General features: G+C 32.8%; 1 protein-coding gene across 1 annotated transcript; it reads right to left on the reverse strand.

The window, feature by feature from the left end:
- Positions 1–3,450: 3,450 nt before the first annotated feature.
- On the reverse strand, positions 3,451–19,849 carry LOC145319622 (uncharacterized). Its single transcript, XM_080161885.1, has 14 exons — positions 19,798–19,849; positions 18,031–18,115; positions 17,313–17,359; positions 16,770–16,884; positions 15,578–15,629; positions 13,328–13,529; positions 12,304–12,763; positions 11,147–11,261; positions 8,928–9,032; positions 8,461–8,538; positions 7,441–7,579; positions 6,302–6,344; positions 5,333–5,372; positions 3,451–4,394 (listed from the first exon to the last, which is right to left on the reverse strand). Exons 1-14 carry the CDS (start codon positions 19,826–19,828, stop codon positions 4,197–4,199), a joined length of 1,710 nt encoding a protein of 569 aa, XP_080018011.1. The 5' UTR covers positions 19,829–19,849; the 3' UTR covers positions 3,451–4,196.
- Positions 19,850–21,407: the final 1,558 nt, after the last annotated feature.

Raw genomic sequence — 21,407 nt, forward strand, 5'->3', positions numbered from 1 at the left:
TATATTTTTAAAGCGAAGGGTTTGCTATAATTAGTCTGATTGTCAGTCATTCCGTCCAGAAGGGATAGCTTGTCGTTGAAGTAGGCATCTTCGAATTGTCCTATCGATTTCAAACTTGGCAGGGTGCGTTTCTATCAGGGTGTCGGAGCCGTATAATTTTGATGCGGCTCCGGCTCCGCGGAGACGTATTTGGAAATACGGCTCCAGCTCCGGCTCCTACCTGAAAATTAATATATCAATTTTTTTTCATTATTGAATTTGATAAAATAAAATAAATAATATAAAATATTTTGCTTTTATTTGATTCGATTAAAGCTATATAAAAGTAGAAGGATGTGTGTCTATTTGTTAAGTAACAATAGTTTTTCAGTTTATTATATTGAAATAGACCGTTACCAAATTATAATATTACTTTAAAGAATCATTTTTAGCTAGTCCGGAGCCTGAGCCGTTTTTAACTAAAAATACGGCTCCGGCTCCACCAAAAATGTTGCTGCTCCCGGCTCCGGAACACTGGTTTCTATAATAGAGTCCTAATAAGGGGGGAGGCGGATGTGCCACTTTTTGAAACCAAAAGTAAAACTTGCATGATCTCAGCCCATAAAAGAGTTACAGCTCTAAAATTCTGCACAGCAGTTGCTTTTGTGGTGAACAATATGGAACTGTGAAGAAACGGCGGTGAAACCGCCGAATTTTTTTTTGTTTTTTCTCACCATAATAGACAATTTTCAATCATCTGAGATAAACTTTTTTTCATAAAAATTTCACTTTAAGATTTTACACTTGCAATTTTTTTTTATATTGACATGTTTGAAATATTACAAGTGTCACGTAAAAATATAAGGGAAATTTTAATGAAAAAAAAAGTTTATCTCAGATGATTGAGTACTGTCTAATTTGGCGAAAAAAGGTAAAAAAAAATTTAGATTTATAACTCTTTTCTGGGCTGAGATCATGCACGTTTTGCTTTTGGTTTCAAAAAGTGGCACATCCGCCTCCCACCTTTGTATGCAGGAATAATTTGTATAATTTTTAGAGTGGCTTCGGCAAAATAAAATATTTGAATTACAAAGAATATAAGGATTATAGATATATGGACAAACTGATATAAAGAGCAAAGATGGGTTCTTAAAAAAGAATGCCGCGTTTTTTTGACATTTTTTGACGATATCGTTATACAGAGTATACAACTCAAGAATTTAAAATTATTATTTTAGCCATTTGTACCATGTCTAATTCAGCTCTAAAAAGATGTATTTATTAATATGCTGCAAAAATGGATTGAAGATAATTTGTTTTTCTTCTATGAAGGCCGTACCAACAAAAGCGATTTATACAAATCACGGTTGGACCCTCAGATGTAAAAACTTTATTTTAGTGTTTGGCCAAAATGACTTAGCAATTGTATCTGTAAGTACGTCTAATAACACCCTTTGCTATTTTTAAAATCCTAGAAAATTTTTTTTGCAAGAAAATTGCATAATTTCGCAACCTTTTTTAGAACCACTACATAACTCGAGTTTTAAAACTTTTTATATAAAATCCTTTTTACAAAAAATATCAATAATTACTTAAAATTAAACCTGAAAGAAAAAAAATCTCATTACACGTGTTAATTTGCATGTTTTAGGTCTTTTTTTGAGGAAAGTATAACTTCCACATTTTTGACAATAATTATATTTTTTAGCATTTCAAAGTAAAATATAATAAAACTTAAACGATTTTTCTTGAATTATCAGTTGAAAATTTCATCAAACATGCAATTTAAGTGATGAAAATTTAATAAAATCATTTTTTGAATGTTTAGAATTACCAATTTTCTACATTTAAAACAAAATGTTAACAAAATTTAAAACATTTTAACATATAACTTCAAAAATCAATAACATTTTATAAAAAGATGTTTCAAAAAATAAATCATTAAAAGGTATTAAAATGCATTTGAAATTACTTAAAATTAAAACGAGAACATCTTTTTACACTGTATTCTGTGTAATAGAGTTTAAATGACATGATTAGTGAATGAAATATTTTCTAAACTCATTAAGCCTTTTTGTGACTATATTAAAAATAATTTATTTTGTTTTATATTGTTTTTTTATTCAAATATTTGACAAAATTTTCCCTACGTCAATAAAATAAAGTCAGTTTTTTACTGTTTCCAGGTTTTTCTTTATAATTATAACAATTAAATATAATATAAATCTTCATTATCTTTTATTTGAATTATCATACACATTAAAATGTAAAGTATAAGCTAGAATAGCACTTTTTTCAACGAATATTTTAATGACATTATATCAAAATAATTCCTCTTAAATATCACACAACATATGATTGGGAAGTATAGCCATTTCTTGGAGGTATAATATTTACAAAAATACCATTAATTCTGTTTTTATCAGAAGTCAAAAAAATTGAACAATTCTAAAACAATGGTTGGCTGTCTAGATATTGAGTACACTAAGACTACGGCTCTGTTCTATTGAAATAACATTGCAAAAAGAGGGGTTCTGGAAGTAATCTACCTAATTTTTTTTAAAGAACCAACAAGTACTGTCAGTATCTTTTTTCTTGTAATCTAGCAGACAATCAAATCATAACACAATTTTCATGATAAAATATTCAGGTTTCTACTTCACATTTTAAAAAATATACTGATCAATAAAATGTTCAAAATTTTACTTTGTACTAATTGAAAAAATATGTTGTAATTCTTATTTTAAAGTTACATTTTTATCCCTGACAAAATCATAGACGACTTTTAAAGGCATCTTATCTAAACTTTTTGAAGAAAAACTTAAAAACGTTAATTAAGTATGAAAACTATTTTCTTCGATTTTTCTGAAGTTATTATCGCATTCTATGGGTTTTTTATTATCATTTACTTATATCGAAAGTGCCAAACATTGTACCCTAACTTATTCATTAAATAAAAAACCAACCGTGAAATGGCTAAAACAATAATTTTAAAGTTTTAAATTCTTATGTTGTATACTCAAGATATATACGTAATTTCAGCTGTCGTTGGGGGTCGATACATAGAAAAATTGACGACCTCTATTTATGCCCCCAAATATTTTAGATTTATTTCGCTTGTTGGTTATACCTTATTCCTGATAGAGTATCTTTACATAAAGGGGTCTATGCCACTTGAGCTAGTTATTTGTCTGAGCTGGATCTTTAAATCATTTTAGTGGTGAGCCAGATCGGGGTGAGCCAACTTTCCACCAATGAGATCACAGCATTTTATGAAATGCCGCGCTGTGATTGGCTGAAATTCGGCTAACCCCGATCTGGCTCACCACTAAAATGATTGAAAGATCCAGCTCTGGATTATGCTTATTATTAAATAGCGGCCAAGAAAATCACATTTCCCCCAAAGCGTTACGACGGACGGACAAACAAAGTTAATTACAGAGCAGTTTGGCTACTAAAAATAAAACTAAATGTTGCTACATCTATATTTTAAATATGTTATAAATGTCTAATCGACAAATCCCTTACAAACTAACATAGTTTTCAAAATAAGTCTGGTTTCATGAAACGGTTGGCCGCGGATTCGACAATAAGCTATTTGGCCAATGTCCCAGGCGAACAAGTTTAATAAAACCAAACTATAACCACATGTTTTTTCATCACGGCTCTGAACCGGTTATTATAATTTTGATTCAGCGCCAGGATGAAAGACTTATAATTAGAATATTTTAACAGGTTAATTTAATTGTCAATTGTGGCTTAGAAACCGATTAATGTCCAGTGGGTTAGAACCGTTTCTCAGCCATATTTAACAATAATGTACATCATTGTATGATCGACAATTTTCTACGAACAATAAAAAAATAATCATATAATTTTTTTTCTTAATATCCGCGGAAAACTGTCTATAATACGATAACCATACCAGCCTCTTATTATTCTTAACAAGTTAAAATATTCTAATAAAGGATCTATATACATTTATATGGTTAAATATAGGTAAATATAAATATATTAAATAACAAATACTTTTGATTTTTCTAACATCTTAAAAAGATGCCCTCCTCTAAAAAAAATCAAAAGTAAAGCATTATAAATAGATTAAAATTTCCAGCCTCAATCTATTTTAATGCATAATTACGAGGTTTATCATATAATATACATTACAAATTAATTAAGATAAGCTTTTATCAAAAAAATAAGTTCTCTCCCATAGATTAGTAAACCCTTTGAAGTTTGGAGAACATAAAATGTCTGGGTATCCGATTATTTCTGACCATTTGATCATCGCTTTGCTGCTGGTCAGGTTCTCCCCTTCTATGAGACTGTATTGTGGTGAGCAGGGCAGAGGTCAGGGAGGAAAGCTTCTCTTGAGATTCTTGTGTGCTGTTGTATGTCTTCAATTTATACCCACTCTAGTAATTACATAATTGGATAAAGAATATACGTGGATATTATTACAGGGGAAAATTTTCAATTTTATCTTGCTTTTTCCCCTGTCATTTATTGGTCGAGCCGTTCATCCTGTAGAGGATGGGGGGGGAGATCGTTATTTTAGCCCGCTACATGTTTACTTTATTAGAGAACATGAAAATCTGGTGTAAGATCCAAGCAATAATAAACCAACATTACATATTGTATGTGCTTGTGTCAAATTCTGTTGAAGTATGATTTTTATTAAATTTAATTGTAATAAAAGCTAGAAGATCAATAGCTAACATTTATAGTTTTACGGGCGTTGCTACAAAAGACCAAATCACAGAGACCTTAATTACAAGAGACCTAATCCTACAAAGTGCCTAAATAAAATAAAACACAGATACAAGGATATAAATAAAAGCGAAAAAAAATCTAAAATACTATTTTGGAGGCAGATAAAAAGGTCGTCAATTCTACTAAGTGTTGCACCCCAACGACAGCTGAAAACCATGTATAGTTTTTATAATTATTTCGAATTAATTTCGTTTTTGGTAAAAGCTGCAAAACTTAATAAGCAGAATATTAGTTTGCAAGTTAATTAACTCTACAAGTGTTCATATTGTTCACCTAATGTGTTTTTAAGTTAGGTTATGTAATTCTGCAGGCTTTGTTAGGGTCAGATTTTTTATTGTTGTCATCCTTGTAATTAGGCCTTTTGTAATTTAGGCATTTTATACCTAGGGGATTAGGATTATAACACTCTACAAGTGTTAATGTTCATTTGTTCTACTGTTTTAAAGCTTCGCTTTTATGGATGTAGTCATCCTTGTTTTAAAACTGGTCAGTGTGTGTATACCTAGCGGGTAATGCGGACTGTCCCGGACATGATTTGTCCCGCTGGGGGAGGCCGAATTTTCCCGCCGGGTCCCTTTACCTTTTCTTTCAATATGCTATACATTTTCTTGAGATACTCCCTGAAACATTAACAATTATGGCCATAATTAGCACAAAAACAATAATTAAAACTTGGATAATCCTTACAGTAAACTAAAACCGGTCTGTTTGTCTGTCTATCTGTACTGAAGGATCTCGCAAACTTCCAGTGAAGCTTTGCAGAGGTCCTATGAAGGTTAATAGCTATTTTGCGGGAGGGTAAAACCCCCCTTCCAAGAGAAATCCTAAAAAAAATAAAACTAACCCAATCTAGCGGCCAACAATTTTTTGGGGGATAAACTTCTGATCTAAACAGCTGTGGAGGAGCCCTGATTTAAACAGTGCGTTCAATGGTGCTTTGACTTTTGTGTCAGAACCTAAATTGGGACATAGTGCATTTCATTACCCTAGGTTAGGTAACTTCATTTCACTTTTTAATAAAATCTAAAATGCAGCCGTTTTTGAGAAAATTAGATTTGAATTTTTCAAGTTCAATTTTCATCCCCTAGGAGTTACCGCATTTTCATGACAAGAAAAGCAAAGATTATTTAAATTAAATTTTTGAACAAGTTTGCTTTTATGAAGTCTTTCATAAAACATCTCTGTATATGATTTATTGAAGGCTGAATTTCCGTGATCTTAGCAAAGCAATTGATAAAAATGGCCATGAATCAACTCACCTCAGGAGTGGTTTTATGAAGAACTTTATAAAAGCAAACTTGTTAAAAATTTTAAATAAATAATCTTTGCTTTTCTTGTCATGATTATGCTGTTACTCCTAGGGGATAAGAATTGAACTTGAAAATTTCAAATCTAATTTTCTCAAAAACGGCTGCATTTTAGATTTTATTAAAAAGTGGAATTGAGTTACCTAACCTAGGGTAATGAAATGCACTATGTCCCAATTTAGGTTCTGACACAAAAGTCAAAGCACCTTCTTACGCACTGTGTTTGTTGTTGCTCTTTCTACCTGAGTTTTTTTCTTGCTTCTTGGGGATCTGGCTTGTCTGAATCTAGAAGATAAATAACAAATAAGAAATGGAAAATTTATTTCTTAGAAATATAGTTTTAGGTCAAAATAATCAAAGGGATAGTTGCATGAAGAGCATTTCAGAAAACCTATTTCAAGCAGAAGTTACAAGTATACTATTAAACATCCTTATAATAAAGTAACAGGATGTTTGTCTGTGTGTTTGTCTGTATGTTTGTACCAAAGGATCTCGCTAACCGCTAAAAATGATCGGGTTTTCCTTAACAGGGTAGCTTCTCATAGGTCCAGGGAAGGTTTATAACTATTTTAGGGGAGGGTACCACCATCCTCCCAAGATAAATCGCAACTAATCCCCCCCCCCCAATAAAAATAATTTTGAATTTGAATTCTGTTAACTAAAATTTAAAATGGGGGGCACCCCACCCCCCCCCCCCTCCAAAAAAAAATTTCACCCTCTTCCCAATTTTTTTTAGCTTTTTCTTTTAAAATCTAAAATAAGAAATTGGGTTATTAGATTTGACTCTCCCCTCCTCAAGTACCCCTAGAGGCCTCTAGGGGCGTAGCCGCTAGTATATAATATTGTATTACAATAAATAACAAACAAATTAGACATCACTAAATTAGTCGTCAAGCTGTTTTTGTCAAAATAAGCCAGCTATATGAGTTGCATTTATCACAAGAATATGATTTTTAAGTACTGATATTTTTTTAACTAAATGGTAGAAAATTTAAATTCTTTCAAATATATTCTCTATTAATATCGTTTAAACCATTAAACAGGAAAGAATAAGCAGTTCACTAAATTCAAGTTTAAATGCATTACGTGCAATTACCCCTTTAGCTTAGAATATTTTAAAGTATTTCACAAAAAACAATTTTAAAAGGGAATAATCCAGTATTTCTTGATTCAACTATTTTATTATTTCATCATTGAGCATGCACTCCTGTCCTTTCATAAATAATATTGGTTAGTATTTGTATGTTTGCCAAAACCTATAAAGGTGCTTAGGCTTGCCTTGGAGTTAGGGTTTCCTTTGCCTCGTGTAGAAATATTGGAACATTAGGACTTCAGAAACCCCCTGACTCTTGGAAAATTTAATGGATTTGTTCATTATTACCTTCCGAGGCCTCTTGTACTTGAGATTTTTTGTTCCTGTACTGTAGGGCGGGCCCTAGTCCCCAGGAGAATGGATAGGGCAAATAATCAAGAAACTGATCGGTCAACTTGTCGCCACGGCCATAACTGCTAGAGCTTCCCTGAAGTAACAAGGTTTAATTGATATATATCAATTCGGTTTCCAACTTGTTTGAAGTTAAAATGACGTCATACTAGCCGACCATTGGTCAATATAAATGTATACTGGCCTGCCATAGGTAATTTAGTCTTTGCATTGGCCTATCATTGGTAATTTGTACTGTATGACGTCATTTTTATAGGCAATATAAAGAGCTTCATAATTATAACCTAATAATCTAAAAGACAAAAGTAGAGCAATCTACAAAAAAAAAACATTGATCAACTGGTAAGAATCTGAATTGCAAGCAAGGTTGACAACATCTATAAGAAGCGAAGTTCAAAAATTATTAATGGATATTGGGGAAAAAATAAACTATAGAGCAGGGTAAACATTTTTACTTAATTAAAAATCAAGAAACCTTTAAAATCATGAAAACTTAAAAATCTAGCACCGCAATTAATAAAAAATCTCAATGAAATTATGAAAAAATTTGTAGAATTTGAACTTATTTACACCCTGAATTTTTCAGCTGTCTATCTTGAACAGAAGTCGAGTAAATGATGAAAACCTACAATTCTAGGAATCAATCTAGCACCCGAATTAATAGACAAATCTTAATGAAATTTGGTGTAAATATGAAGAATGTAAATTTAATTAAGTTTCAGCTCTCTAGTTAAAAAAATCACAAAAACTTCAATATCTAGGAATCGATCTAGCACCCCAATTATTGGGCAAATCTTAATGAAAGTTGGTTGAAATCTGTAGAATGTGTACTTATTTACCTCCTAAAAATTTCAGCTGTCTATCTTAAATAGGAGCCGAGAAAATCATGTTTCCCTCTTTCGGTGTAAGTTTGGAATTATAGAGTCGCTTCGCTACAAAAAAAAAAGAGCAGAATACCTTCATGGGCATACAGTTTAATGCACACACAGCTGATAGTTGTTTCAGCCGCTCATTGTCACAGCAGTCCATTGGATGCTACAATATTTTGAATGACAATCTAATAACATTTTCTAAGGATTTAGATTTTGAATTAATAATTGAAAATCTAACACATGTTGGCTATTAGATACGGTTAGGAACCATGCGTATGGAATAAGAATAGTTATTTATCGCATTGTATTTTAAGCAGCATTCCACAAAGTCCTAAGTCCTGGACTAACAAAACTGGTATTAATTTTATGATTTTTATTTTTAATATCTGTGGAAAAATGTCTGTAATACGATGACATGCATGATTTTTCAGTATCCAGCAGATATGAAACGGTTTTTGAGGCCATACTGGAAAAGCACTTCTCAGGAACATAATATCAGTCTTCACAGACAGATTTTGGTTAAACATACCCATCAGTGCAGTATTGTCATTCCTGGAGTAGTTGTTTCTTCATCATAATTGCTGAATATTTTGGGACTGGACGCATAAATGTGCTGTAGAACGCATCAGCAATATCCTTGATTATGTCTTCAAATGTTTCCTTTTCGACACCATGTTTATTCTATATTTGCTAGCTAGATGATGACCTCTATGGGTCGTGGTATCGCTTTGGATTCTAGACGACCTCTAGACGCATCTTGAATCATACTCCTGTGTCTTACAATTGCGGTGTAAAGCATCCATTTGCTCTATAGACAACCAACCCTTTGATTGCACAACATTTGACTTTAAAGTCAAAACTGTGCATGGTAATGGGTTGCTTCTGTATGCATCATTTTGGATGAGGGGGTGATTTAGGCGAAATTAAAAATATTTAGCCAACCCTTTCCCAAAGGATTATACTTGAATTTCAGGGTTGTTTTTTAAAAAAAATACTCTATACAGGGTGTTTCAATAGAAACTTTTTTTTTAAATCTTAATTATGCATAGAAAATAAAACAATTATAAAAAGTGCTTTATATATCTGGAAAACCTATTCTGAGACATTTATGTTTCAAATATTCAAAAATGATTTTTTTCAACAAATTATGCCTTATAAACCGGTTTTCAAAAGTCCTTATTTTAAAAGATTTACAGATTTAAAGATTGTGGAAAAATGTGCACGTTTTTAAAATTCGAATTGCGCCGCTTGTATTAAAGGGACTGTGAACGTAAATTTTTCTCATCTTTATATCAAATCTTAACATTATCTCATTCATAATATCTCACAGATAGAGCAAAACGCACTTTTGTTTGCTTAAAAAACGGCTTTTTTCAACGATTTTTATAAGGTACGGGGAAAGGAAGAAATTTTCCGTATTATATAAAATGTGCATTAAATTGCTTTTTTCTCCCATTATAGCTAAAATTAAACTTTTTCACATAGTTCTAGATTTTTCCTAACAGTTAAGCTGACTTTTAACATAATCCTTGCTTTAATCCAATGTATAGTTACTTAGAAATTGATAAAATAAGCAATATTTTTTTATTGAAAACCAAATACAATAACAAAGCCAGAAACAGGTTTTTTATTAGTATCCAATTAACTTTAAATGGCCCATCTCTCGCCCACCTTTAATTACAAATTTGTAAATAATAAAGACGCAATATTTCTTTATAAACAGTCTGATAAGAGTGTAAACTAATTCTCCAAAGTGGGTTATTTATTGTTCAACACAATAAAAAAGGATATTATTATCTTATATAACCTATGAGATTCAACCCTTTGTAGACAGTGAGGTATTTTTTTGTCAATAATACGAATTTAAAATATGTCTTTATTACCTAATTACTATGTTATAAAAAAACGAATTGGCAATTTTATAGCATAAAATAAATCCTTAACAGTAAGTAAATTGTTTCAACTATATATGACAAGTTAAATATCCCTACAAACATTATAAGAAACAAAAACGTTCAGATTTTCCCTGTTTTTTCCTTTTTCCCTCTCAAAATACCATAAAATCAAGGCATTATTTCTGGACATTTTTGTGAATAGGACATTTTTGGTTGATCAGTGTAGTGAAATGTGCTTAGTAAATGTTAAGATTTGATAATCAGATGAGAAATTTTTACGTTCACACTCCCTTTAATAGTAGAAAAACGTTATGCATGCCGTTAGAATCGTCATAAACTCTAGTTTTTGGAAATATAAGTACTATTTTTATGCTATTTGTAGTTTAGGAGCTACGTTGAAAAATGGGAGAATGGTTGAAAAGTTTTAAGTAAGTTGGGACATTTTACCACGTAGCTCCTATAATATACGTAGCACTGGAATGGTTTTTACATATCCAAAAACTAGAGTTTATGACGATTCTAACGGCATGCATAACGTTTTTCTACTATTAATACAAGACGCGCAATTTGAATTTTAAAAACGTGCGCATTTTTTTCACAATCTTTAAATCCGTAAATCTTCAAAAATAAGGCCTTTGGAAAAACCGGTTTTTAAGGCATAATTTGTTGAAAAAGTCATATTTAAATATTTGAAACATGAATGTCCCAGAATAGGTTTTCCAGATATATAAAGCATTTTGTATAATTTTTTTATTTTCTATGCATAATTAAGATTTTTAAAAAGACATTTCTATTGAAACACCCTGTAGTTTTATACATTTGACATTATCAAATGCTTTTATGAGATCAAAACAACATAAATTACAAATAAGCATGTTCCTGATCATTTTGTTTGTTAACCAGCTGGGACCTCTGTAGCAAGTGCAAAAACAGACCTTTGGCCATGTCATTCTGGTAACCATGGTCATCTGTTATACTCCTACTCTCCCTACTAAAAATATGTATTATGACTAGATAGACCCATAGCCATGTCATTCTGGTAACCATGGTCATCTGTTATACTCCTACTATCTCTCCTAAATATATGTATCATGATTAGATAGACCTTTGGCCATGTCATTCTGGTAACCATGGTCATCTGTTATACTCCTACTCTCCCTACTAAAAATATGTATTATGACTAGATAGACCCATAGCCATGTCATTCTGGTAACCATGGTCATCTGTTATACTCCTACTCTCCCTACTAAAAATATGTATTATGACTAGATAGACCCATAGCCATGTCATTCTGGTAACCATGGTCATCTGTTATACTCCTACTATCTCTCCTAAATATATGTATCATGATTAGATAGACCTTTGGCCATGTAATTCTGGTAACCATGATCATCTGTTATACTCCTACTCTCCCTACTAAATATATGTATTATGACTAGATAGACCCATAGCCATGTCATTCTGGTAACCATGGTCATCTGTTATACTCCTACTCTCCCTACTAAATATATGTATTATGATTAGATAGACCCATAGCCATGTCATTCTGGTAACCATTGTCATCTGTTATACTCCTACTCTCCCTACTAAATATATGTATTATGACTAGATAGACCCATAGCCATGTCATTCTGGTAACCATGGTCATCTGTTATACTCCTACTCTCTCTACTAAATATATGTATTATGATTAGATAGACCCATAGCCATGTCATTCTGGTAACCATGATCATCTGTTATACTCCTACTCTCTCTACTAAATATATGTATTATGATTAGATAGACCCATAGCCCTGTCATTCTGGTAACCATGATCATCTGTTATACTCCTACTATCTCTACTAAATATTTACATTATGATTAGATAGACCTTCAGCTATGTCATTCTGGTAACTATGATCATCAGTAATACTTTGGGCAAATCATTCTGGTAACTTTAACCTAGATCAATAGAAAATATTTAAACTCAAAAATGCTAAAAAGTAAAAAGGCAGAGATGTATCATATATACAAAGAAGATATTCCTCTCCTACCTTTCGGCATTGTTGTACATATCATAGAGCAGAGAATACATGTTTGGATTTCTAGACCTTTCTGATGGTAACATTTCCTTTTTAGTCATCAACTTTGGTGGCAAATTCTCATCGTAAGCTTTAAAGTTATTTTCATCATGATCATTTTCATACTCTGTCTCATTAACATCAACTTGTTTATGAGAATCATCAGCTAGTGGTTGAAAATGATGTTCAAAAGATTCCAAGCCCTCAGTTAATTTTAATGGTAATGATTTCTTGTAAAATGAACTTGATTGGGAGTTTAGAAACGAGGGAGATTTTGCTAGAGCTGCTAGCAGGGAGGATGAGATGGAATGTGGGATAGACTGAGGTTGGTCTCTGGTCAGGTATGGGATCAATGATGATTCCAAGGAATTTAGATAAGTTGTTGGGGATTTCTCTACTGAAGATGAAGTCAACTTTCTTTGAGAGTCCAAAACTAAAATTAAATATGCCTATCAGGTATAAAATTAGCACAGTAATAAAAAGAATAAAATTTTAGCAGGTAATGTCAATAAATTACTAATCATTCCTTTCATGTTACTTTTAATTAATAGAGTATTTGCAGGGTTTCCCTCGCCCCCTAATTTTGAAATAAAATGTTTTTTTTGTGTGTTAGTGTTTTACCTTAGGTTAGGTTTTATTGTGTACACAGTGAACCCCCTCCACCCCTTTATTTTCAACTAGCGGTCTTGAAACCTCTAGGGGCACTTAAGAAAGGGGCAATTAAATGTAATAATCCTTTTTTTCTGTAAGATTTATAAGGAAAAAGCAATAAAAAAATTTAATCAAAACAAAATTTGACAGGAATTTTTTAAGGGCAATTTCTCTTCGTTGTAATAGTTGTAAACCTTTCCAGGACCTGTAACAAGTTACCCTGTAAGGGAGAACCATATCAGTTCAGCGTTTAGCAAGATCCTGTGGTGCATACAAACATACAGACAGACAGAAATCCTGTTATCTTATTATTAGGATTTATTATTTTGAAAATAACTGGAGTCACCTTTCATCCTGTTTTCATTCCATGAGGATTGATAATCATCAACTGATCTTGTATTCATGCCATTATCATCTGTATTATCATCAGTTGATCTTGTATTCATGCCATTATCATCTGTATCTTGTGAAGATTCAGAATATCTTGGAACAACGGACAATGGAATAGAGTCATGGCTGGCTAACCTGGCATCCACAGGTGTTGTTATCTAGAATAGTTATCTATTGCATCGTTCTATAAACAGCTTTCCGCGGATATAAAATGTACAATTATAAGATTCAAACCAGTTTTTTCAGCCCAGTTTTTTCAGATGTCGATGGCATGGGCTAAAAAAATGGGTACTTGCTTACATGTGGTAGACTGGAGCACCGAAAACCCCCCCCCCCCCGCTTAGTTTTGACAAAAATCAAAAATAAGGGGGGGGGGGGGGGGTAGTTTTTTAATGTCTGGAAAACGGCAAGGAGGAAAAAAGCTCAGCAAGGCAAAGACTTATCCCCCCCCTTAACTTTGAAGAAAATCAAAAATAAGGGGGGGGGTAGTTTTTTCACTGTACACACGCCAGAAAGTTGAGTGAGGTAAATCAAGAAAATCCAGTATACCAGAGGGGAAACCTTATTACAGGGATATTCATGTTTTGGGGCATAATTTCCTTATTTATTGACTTTGGCCAGTAAAAGGTTTTAATTTTGCGCAAAATTAAAACCTTTTACTGGCCAAAGTCAATAAATAAGGAAATTATGCCCCAAAACATGAATATCCCTGTAATAAGGTTTCCCCTCTGGTATACTGGATTTACTTGATTTACCTCACTCAACTTTCTGGCGTGTTGTACAGTGAAAAAGCTACCCCCCCCTTATTTTTGATTTTCTTCAAAATTAAGGGGGGGGTTAAAAACTACCCCCCCCCCCCTTATTTTTGATTTTTGTCAAAACTAAGCGGGGGGTTAAAAAACTACCCCCCCCTTATTTTTGATTTTTGTCAAAACTAAGCGGGGGGGGGGGGGTTTTCGGTGCTCCGGTCTTCACATGTAAGCAAGCACCAAAAAATGGTTTTGATCTTATGATTGTATATTTTGATATGCGTAGAAAACTGGATATAATATGATGATATATATAGTTTTTTTTCAGCATGGCTGAGAAACTGTTCTAATCCACCGGATATTAATCGGTTTCAAAGTCATACTGGAAAGTTTTTAATTTCAATATTTGGAGAAAAAATTCTATTTATTCATAGTCTGATTATCTTTATCCGAGAAAAACCCGCGGCATTACCAAATTATAGCGCAAATTATTGGTGTCGGGTTTGAGTCTAAACCACACTAAAGATGTTAAAATTGACACATGATGTGTAAGGTGTGTGACATTAATAGTAAGAGTAAGGGGATTTGCCTTGGCCCACAAAAGGGCTCAACTTAACATCATGCACAGTTAGCACTTCCAGACAAAGATCATAAAATCAAAGGGTTGTTTGTCAGTTGAAAGTTCCTTAATATGATTTACTGTGTGTGTGTGTAGCCACAGTTTTTAAGTGTTTGGACCTAAGTAGTCATGGAGTAGGACGAGACACTTTTGTATGCTATCACCAGTGCCAGCTCAAGGTCCACGCTCAAGTACAAGTACTTGACTTGCTGTCTCAAGGGACCTACTATTTATTACCTCACCCTCGCCGAGTATGGCAGGTGTCCCAAATTAAGTCACCGTAATGAATGACGCTATCTACAGAGGAGCTTGAGTAAGGGTTGTACTGATATTATGTACTTGACTATTAAGTATCCAAACTACCCAATCACCCTTCTTACACAACCAAGGGGAAGTTGCGTGAATGAATTGCGACTGAGAAATTCGAGTTGCCACTTGGGGACTTGAACTCGAATTCTCACCATCTTAACTCAGTGCGTTACTACTGAGCTACGACGCCCCTTAATTGATTTACTATACTAATGTGCTCTTGGCTTCTCTAGATGAACTTCCACCCCCTGACATCTTAAAACTGTTTGAATTTTTATTGGTTGGTTATTTTGTTAATTGTCCAAATGTTTCACTAATCTTATTTAAAGAATGGGAAATTCTGTGTATCATTATTGAGGATGTACATCAATTTATCGGCCATTGTCTTATCCCTTTAGATCCCTAGTAAAACCTTTTGAAGGGGCGATCGGAAAAGGGGAATGCTTGCCCATTAATTTTTAGTATTTGAGAGGGATGTTAGAACCCCTCTACACCCCCCCCCCCTTCCAACCTAACAACATTAACCTACCTTTACATCATGATCGTAGAACAGATACGGTTTCAAATACCGCTTCACACCTCTGTAGTTTAAGAATAAAAATCTTACTTTTTAGTAACGAACCCACTCTATAATTTGAAATGTCCGTCTGAAAGTATGTCTGTCTGAAACGTTTTTGGGAAAACGTAATTTTCTCGAATCCTATAAAAGATAGAAGGTTGAAACTTCTTGCGAACATTCTAATTAGTATGGAGCATAATTAAGTATAAAACATCCATAGCGATCGGACTACTTTTAAGCCGGTTTTTTTACAGCTTTTCTTTTTTCAACTTTCACATACCCTATTTTTTAAGGTTTCGTGATTTTTAGTTTTTGCATGTTTTCTCTCTTTCTTTTTTTATTATGATAACAGATAATCTGCTCTATAACTCACTTTGTCGGATTGTCTATTTGATAATATATTTTGTGCTTTGCTACTTATGGATGTTGTCATCATTGTTTATTATGTAGATACAAACAAATATGATATAATTTAGTAGCAAAACTACTCTATAATTCCAAGTGTCCATATGTCCGTCCGTAAGAAACAAAGTGGGGGATTTTCTCGGCTCCTGTTTCAGATAGATGGCTCATTCTCTTTATTATGGATGTTAAATAACTATAAGACATGCATGGTTGTCAGACTGCTTTTGAGCAGGTTTTTGGCTATTTTCATATTTTTTTAAATCTTTGAGTGCTGTGTTGATTTTCTCTCCAAAAAATTATATTACTTTAACAAATGACATTTAAATCTCCATTTTCGTGTTCTATTCGTGATTTTTTGCACTTTCTAACTTTTGTGATTTTTTAAAAATAGTTAGTCGGTGCTTTTAGTAATTAGTAGATGTAAAATGATCAATAGAATTTAGATATGCAATCGTTTTTTTTTTGTTAGGCCTTTTTTTTGAAGTAATTTGAGTTTGTTGGTTTTAAGGTACTGAAACGCAACAAAACAAGGATGACAACATCCATAAGTAGCGAAGATCAAAAACAATAAAAATTAAACTCAAATAAATCACGAAACCTTCTAAAATTAATAACATGAAAATTTAGGAATCGATCTAGCACCTCAACCAACAAGCAAATCTTAGTGAAACTTTGTGGAAATATGTAAAATGTTAATTCATTTAATCCATAAAAATTTAGGAATGGATCTAATTGATTCATAGGTAAGATTTTATGCCTTTTCATGCAGTCATCCTTCTGGGCTTGATTAAGTACCGGGGTCTCATATTGAGAGGGGGGCATTCTTTTCTCCATTTGGGGGCATATTCTTATCCCTCCTGGTATTGGTAAGGCTGAAATAATAATAATAATAAGGTTTCGAAGACGACATTTGTTTTGATTTTTGAGAATTGTACCCCCTCTAAATTATGGTTTCAGAATAATAGTTTTGGGTTAAAACTTTTCAGGATTTTAAGCTTGATATTTTTTTCTTTTTATTTAGAAGGGGATAGATACAGTTGAAATATATTTTTTCCAGTGTGGCTTTAAAACTGATTAATATCCGCTGGATTAGAACTGGTTCTCAGCGCAATACTGAAAAATCATGTATAGCATCGTATTACAGACAATTTTCCAAGAATATTTAAATTATACCAGTTTTGTCAGCCTGGATATTCGTCCCCTCGGGCTAACAAAACTAGCTTTAATTAAATAATTATTCATTTTAATAGCTGCGGAAAGCTGACTATGATGAATGATAAATTACTATTAATATACTTACATCTTTTAAACATGTATCCTCTGCCCAATATCCTGGAAATAAACCACCTAAAATGCATATATGTGGAAATTTAAATAAATAATCAAGCTTTGATTTCATACACTAGCGGTTACGCCACTAGAGGCCTTTAGGGATAGGAGGGGGAGGGGGGGGGGGGGGTAGTTAAGTCAATTTTCAACTTGCAATTATGTACATTTTTGAAAAAACAAAACTTTTTCAGGGTCGATATCCTCCCCAAAAATAGTTATGAAACTTCCCTCAGCCTATAAGAAGATTCACTGCAACAGTGAACGGTTAGCGAGATATTAAGCTACAGGCAGACAGACAAACATCCAGACACCCTGCTACTTTTAAATAACACTGTTACTAACAGTATTTTTCATAGTCAAGGATGTATTGTATATTTTTAAGCCCAAAAAGTAAAGTCGTAACAAAGATGATTTAACTTCATCAATCCAGGCTATCCTAACAATCCATTCTACAAGAAATCACGAAACCTTTAAAAGTAAGGTAGAGGTAAATCTTGTTTTCTAAGTAACTACAGAGGGGTGGGTAAGAAGGGGGAGGAAAAGGGGAAAGGGGTTGTGGGGAAATTTTTCTTTAGAATTGTTTGTCAGAATACCTTTCCCTGCATCAGACAGCATTCAGCCGGGCAGACAGACAGACGGATTAACAAAAAGACAGACAGACATGCTTCTACTAGTTTATTTTTTGTCACCTGACACACGGGTCCTCCGAGTCCCCATGTAGGCATCCTGGTCTGCTAGATGTCAGGCAGATTACCACCAGTACAACAAGCAGGACTAAATTATTAATAGTCATTTCTCGCCTCGTATTACAGGGTGTTTAATGGAATAAATGTATTGCTTTATTTAACCCACTTAAAATTGACAGACGTTAATAATCAATATCTCATTTTCTTCATTGAAGTGGGGAGTTTTATATCAGGAAAAAACATTTAATGTTTTCAACAAATTGTGCCTTAAAAAACCGGTTTTTCCAAAGTGCCTTTTTTTGAAGACTTATGGATCATGAACTATTTAATGAGTGTTAAAAAAATGTGTTCATTCTAAAATTCAAATTGCTCGGCTTGTGTTTATAGTAGAACAACGTTATGAATACCATTAGAATCGTCATAAGCCTTTGTTTTTGGAAATATAAGTACCATTTTTGTGCTATTTGTAGTTTAGGAGCTACGTTGAAAAATGTTAAAAAGATTAAAAAGTTTTAAGTCACTTGGAACTTTTTAACACGTAGTTCCTAAACTATACGTGGCACAGGAATGGTACTTATATATCCAAAAACTAGAGCTTATGACAGTTATAAGGGTATGTATAACTTTTTCTGCTATTAACACAAGCCGCGCAATTTGAATTTTAAAAAATTACACATTTTTGCATACATTTTAAATTGGTTATGCTCCATTAATCTTCAAAAATTAAGCACTTTGGAAAACCGGTTTTTAAGAAATAATTTGTTGAAAATCATTAAATGTTTTTATCTGATATAAAATTTCCCCCTTCAAAGAAGAAAATAAAATATTGATTATCAACTTCCGTCAATAGTGGGTTAAACATGCAAATATGCCTTGAAATACCCAAAAATCAACAAATTTTTGTATTTTTACATAATATTTCTTCATTATTAAAGCTCAAACAAGAAAATTTTTGGCAAAGGCTAGATATATTTTTTTCGTATGGATAAGAAAGTCTGATTTTTTTTTGTATGCTTGATCATAACTTTACATGTAATTAGCTGTAAATCTGTCATAAATGCTAAGAAAACAGACCTTTTCCGAACTAAGATACTGAAACAGTTTCATTACAAGCCCATATAAGTTTTATCACAACATTACATGCATTTGGCCATAAATCTATCAAAAATGATTAGAAAACAGATCTTTTATTGAACTAATATACTGAAATAGTTTCTTTACAAGCCCATATATTTTTGATCAAAACATTACATGTATTTGGCCACAACTCTGTCTAAAATGCTTAGAAAACAGACTTTTTGACCTAATATACTGAAACAGTTCCTTTATAAGCCCATATATTTTTGATCATAACATTACAAGTATTTGGCTATAACTCTTGGCAATACTTCCTAGGTTCTATAAGTTTAAAAGGATCCAGAATACCTTTTTAAATATATTTTAGGAAAAGTAGACAGATCCATAGTGATCGATTCATGGTTACCCAAGCTGAACTGATTAGGATTTAGGTTTTTATTGTTATAGAATTGCAATTGTATTTGTATCTTATATTTTTTTTTGATTTTATGACTCTGTTTAAATTTTAATGCCCAAAATAAATATGTTTGTCCCAACTGTGCATGTTTATAGTTGCACGTGTTTTGGGCCTAGGCATTCCCTCTACTCCAACTAAAACTGTCAAGAACTTGATATAGCAGCAGTAGAAACCATTTTTAACGTTTTTAACAAGATTCAAACCTATAACCTGCCCGACGACCAATCTACCCGTACCTTGAAATGTCCATGGACTGAGTCTCCTCATGAACTTATTGTTTCATACCAGAACTTTTCCCTATCTCTCTTCTTTTATATACTATATTTTTACTGCGGGGGGGGGGGGGTTGAATAGGGATGTGGCAAATTTAATATACAAAAAAAAAAAATTTTCTCCAATGTTTTACAGTTCGAAAAATTTTCTCTCTATGTGTTTGAAAACACAGAAAAACAGCTCTACAAAGTGTCTGAAAAAAAATGAGCCGTGTGACGTCATAAAAATGAGGGATGAGAGGAGAAGTCTGAAAGGAAACCCCACAAAAAGAGATGGATCTACTGAGGTCACATTGCTCATTTTTTCGGACACTTTGTAGAGCTTCTTGGAAAACTTTTAAAAACATTGAATACTAATTATTAAAAGCGAAGCTTTTCTATAATTAGGGTCGGTCCGTCCGTCCGTCCGTCCAAGATAGATAGCTTTTATTCGTTAATTTAGGCATGTTAGAATTGTCCTATCGATTTCAAACTTTGCATGATGATTCCTGTAGTAGTTAGGTACGATTTAGAAAGCGTAGCAACTCTATAATCATTACCAGAATGTCCGTATGTCCATTTTAAACATGTTGATTTTTCTACTTTTTTAACAACAAATTTTTATGTGATCTAATTATCCGTTTGATCTGATTTTTGGTATATTGATTCCTGGGACAACAAAGAGCAATAGTATAAGCATAATCAAGTCCTAAAAATGGCAGTATGTCCAAAACATTATCATGTATCAAGCAGTTTTTCAACAAATTTACTTACAATTTTGATTCGACTCTTTCGATACTTTTATATTCTGATTATTCAGTTCAGACAGTATACAGTGTTAATTTCCGTTTGTCCTACCGTTTCAGTGCTTCGCTTTTATGGATGTTGTCATCCTTGTTTATTGAAAATACGAGGTATGATTGTAGAGGTTTAATTTAATCTATGTATAGCTCTAACCCTGCGGAGCTCTCCTATGATGTCTCGTAACCTAAATAGATATATTTCTCAACAATTGGATATTGTAGATATTGAAGAAAAATTTGTTTTTACAGAAACAATGCAACGAAAAAGGCAACATTTATAAGCAGCGACGCACAAAGAAATCTTGAATGGATAAACAGACAAACTTAGTCATAAAGCAGAGGTGGATTCTTAAAAAAACTTTTACCCCACTAAATTCAGTGGGGGAAACTAAAATTTTAGAGGGAATAATTTTGCCTCACTGATTTTAGTGGGGCAAAAGTTTTTTTTAAGAATTCACCTCAGATGTCAAAAGAGAGATTATTTAACAGAAAATTTGTATTCACGGAACCTATATAAAAAAAGTTTTTTTGTCTTTTAAAGCATAAATAGACAAATCAATGTATAGACTTGCTAGATGTTCACAGTCCATAGGAATCTTTACTGAGAATCACAGCAGACTGTCATAAATAGCAGCGAGATAAAAGGACTGATTGACGGACGGATAGACAAAGTGAATTATAGAGTAGCATCGCTATAAAAGCCTGCCATATCTAAAAAATTGTAGCACATTTTATTATACTAGCGGCTTCGCCCCTAGAGGCCTTTAGGGGCAATTGGGGAGGGGGGAGTTG

This window comes from Acartia tonsa, chromosome 5 (genome assembly GCF_053477335.1).
Source record: "Acartia tonsa isolate MP-2025a chromosome 5, ASM5347733v1, whole genome shotgun sequence".
Lineage (NCBI taxonomy): Eukaryota > Metazoa > Arthropoda > Copepoda > Calanoida > Acartiidae > Acartia > Acartia tonsa.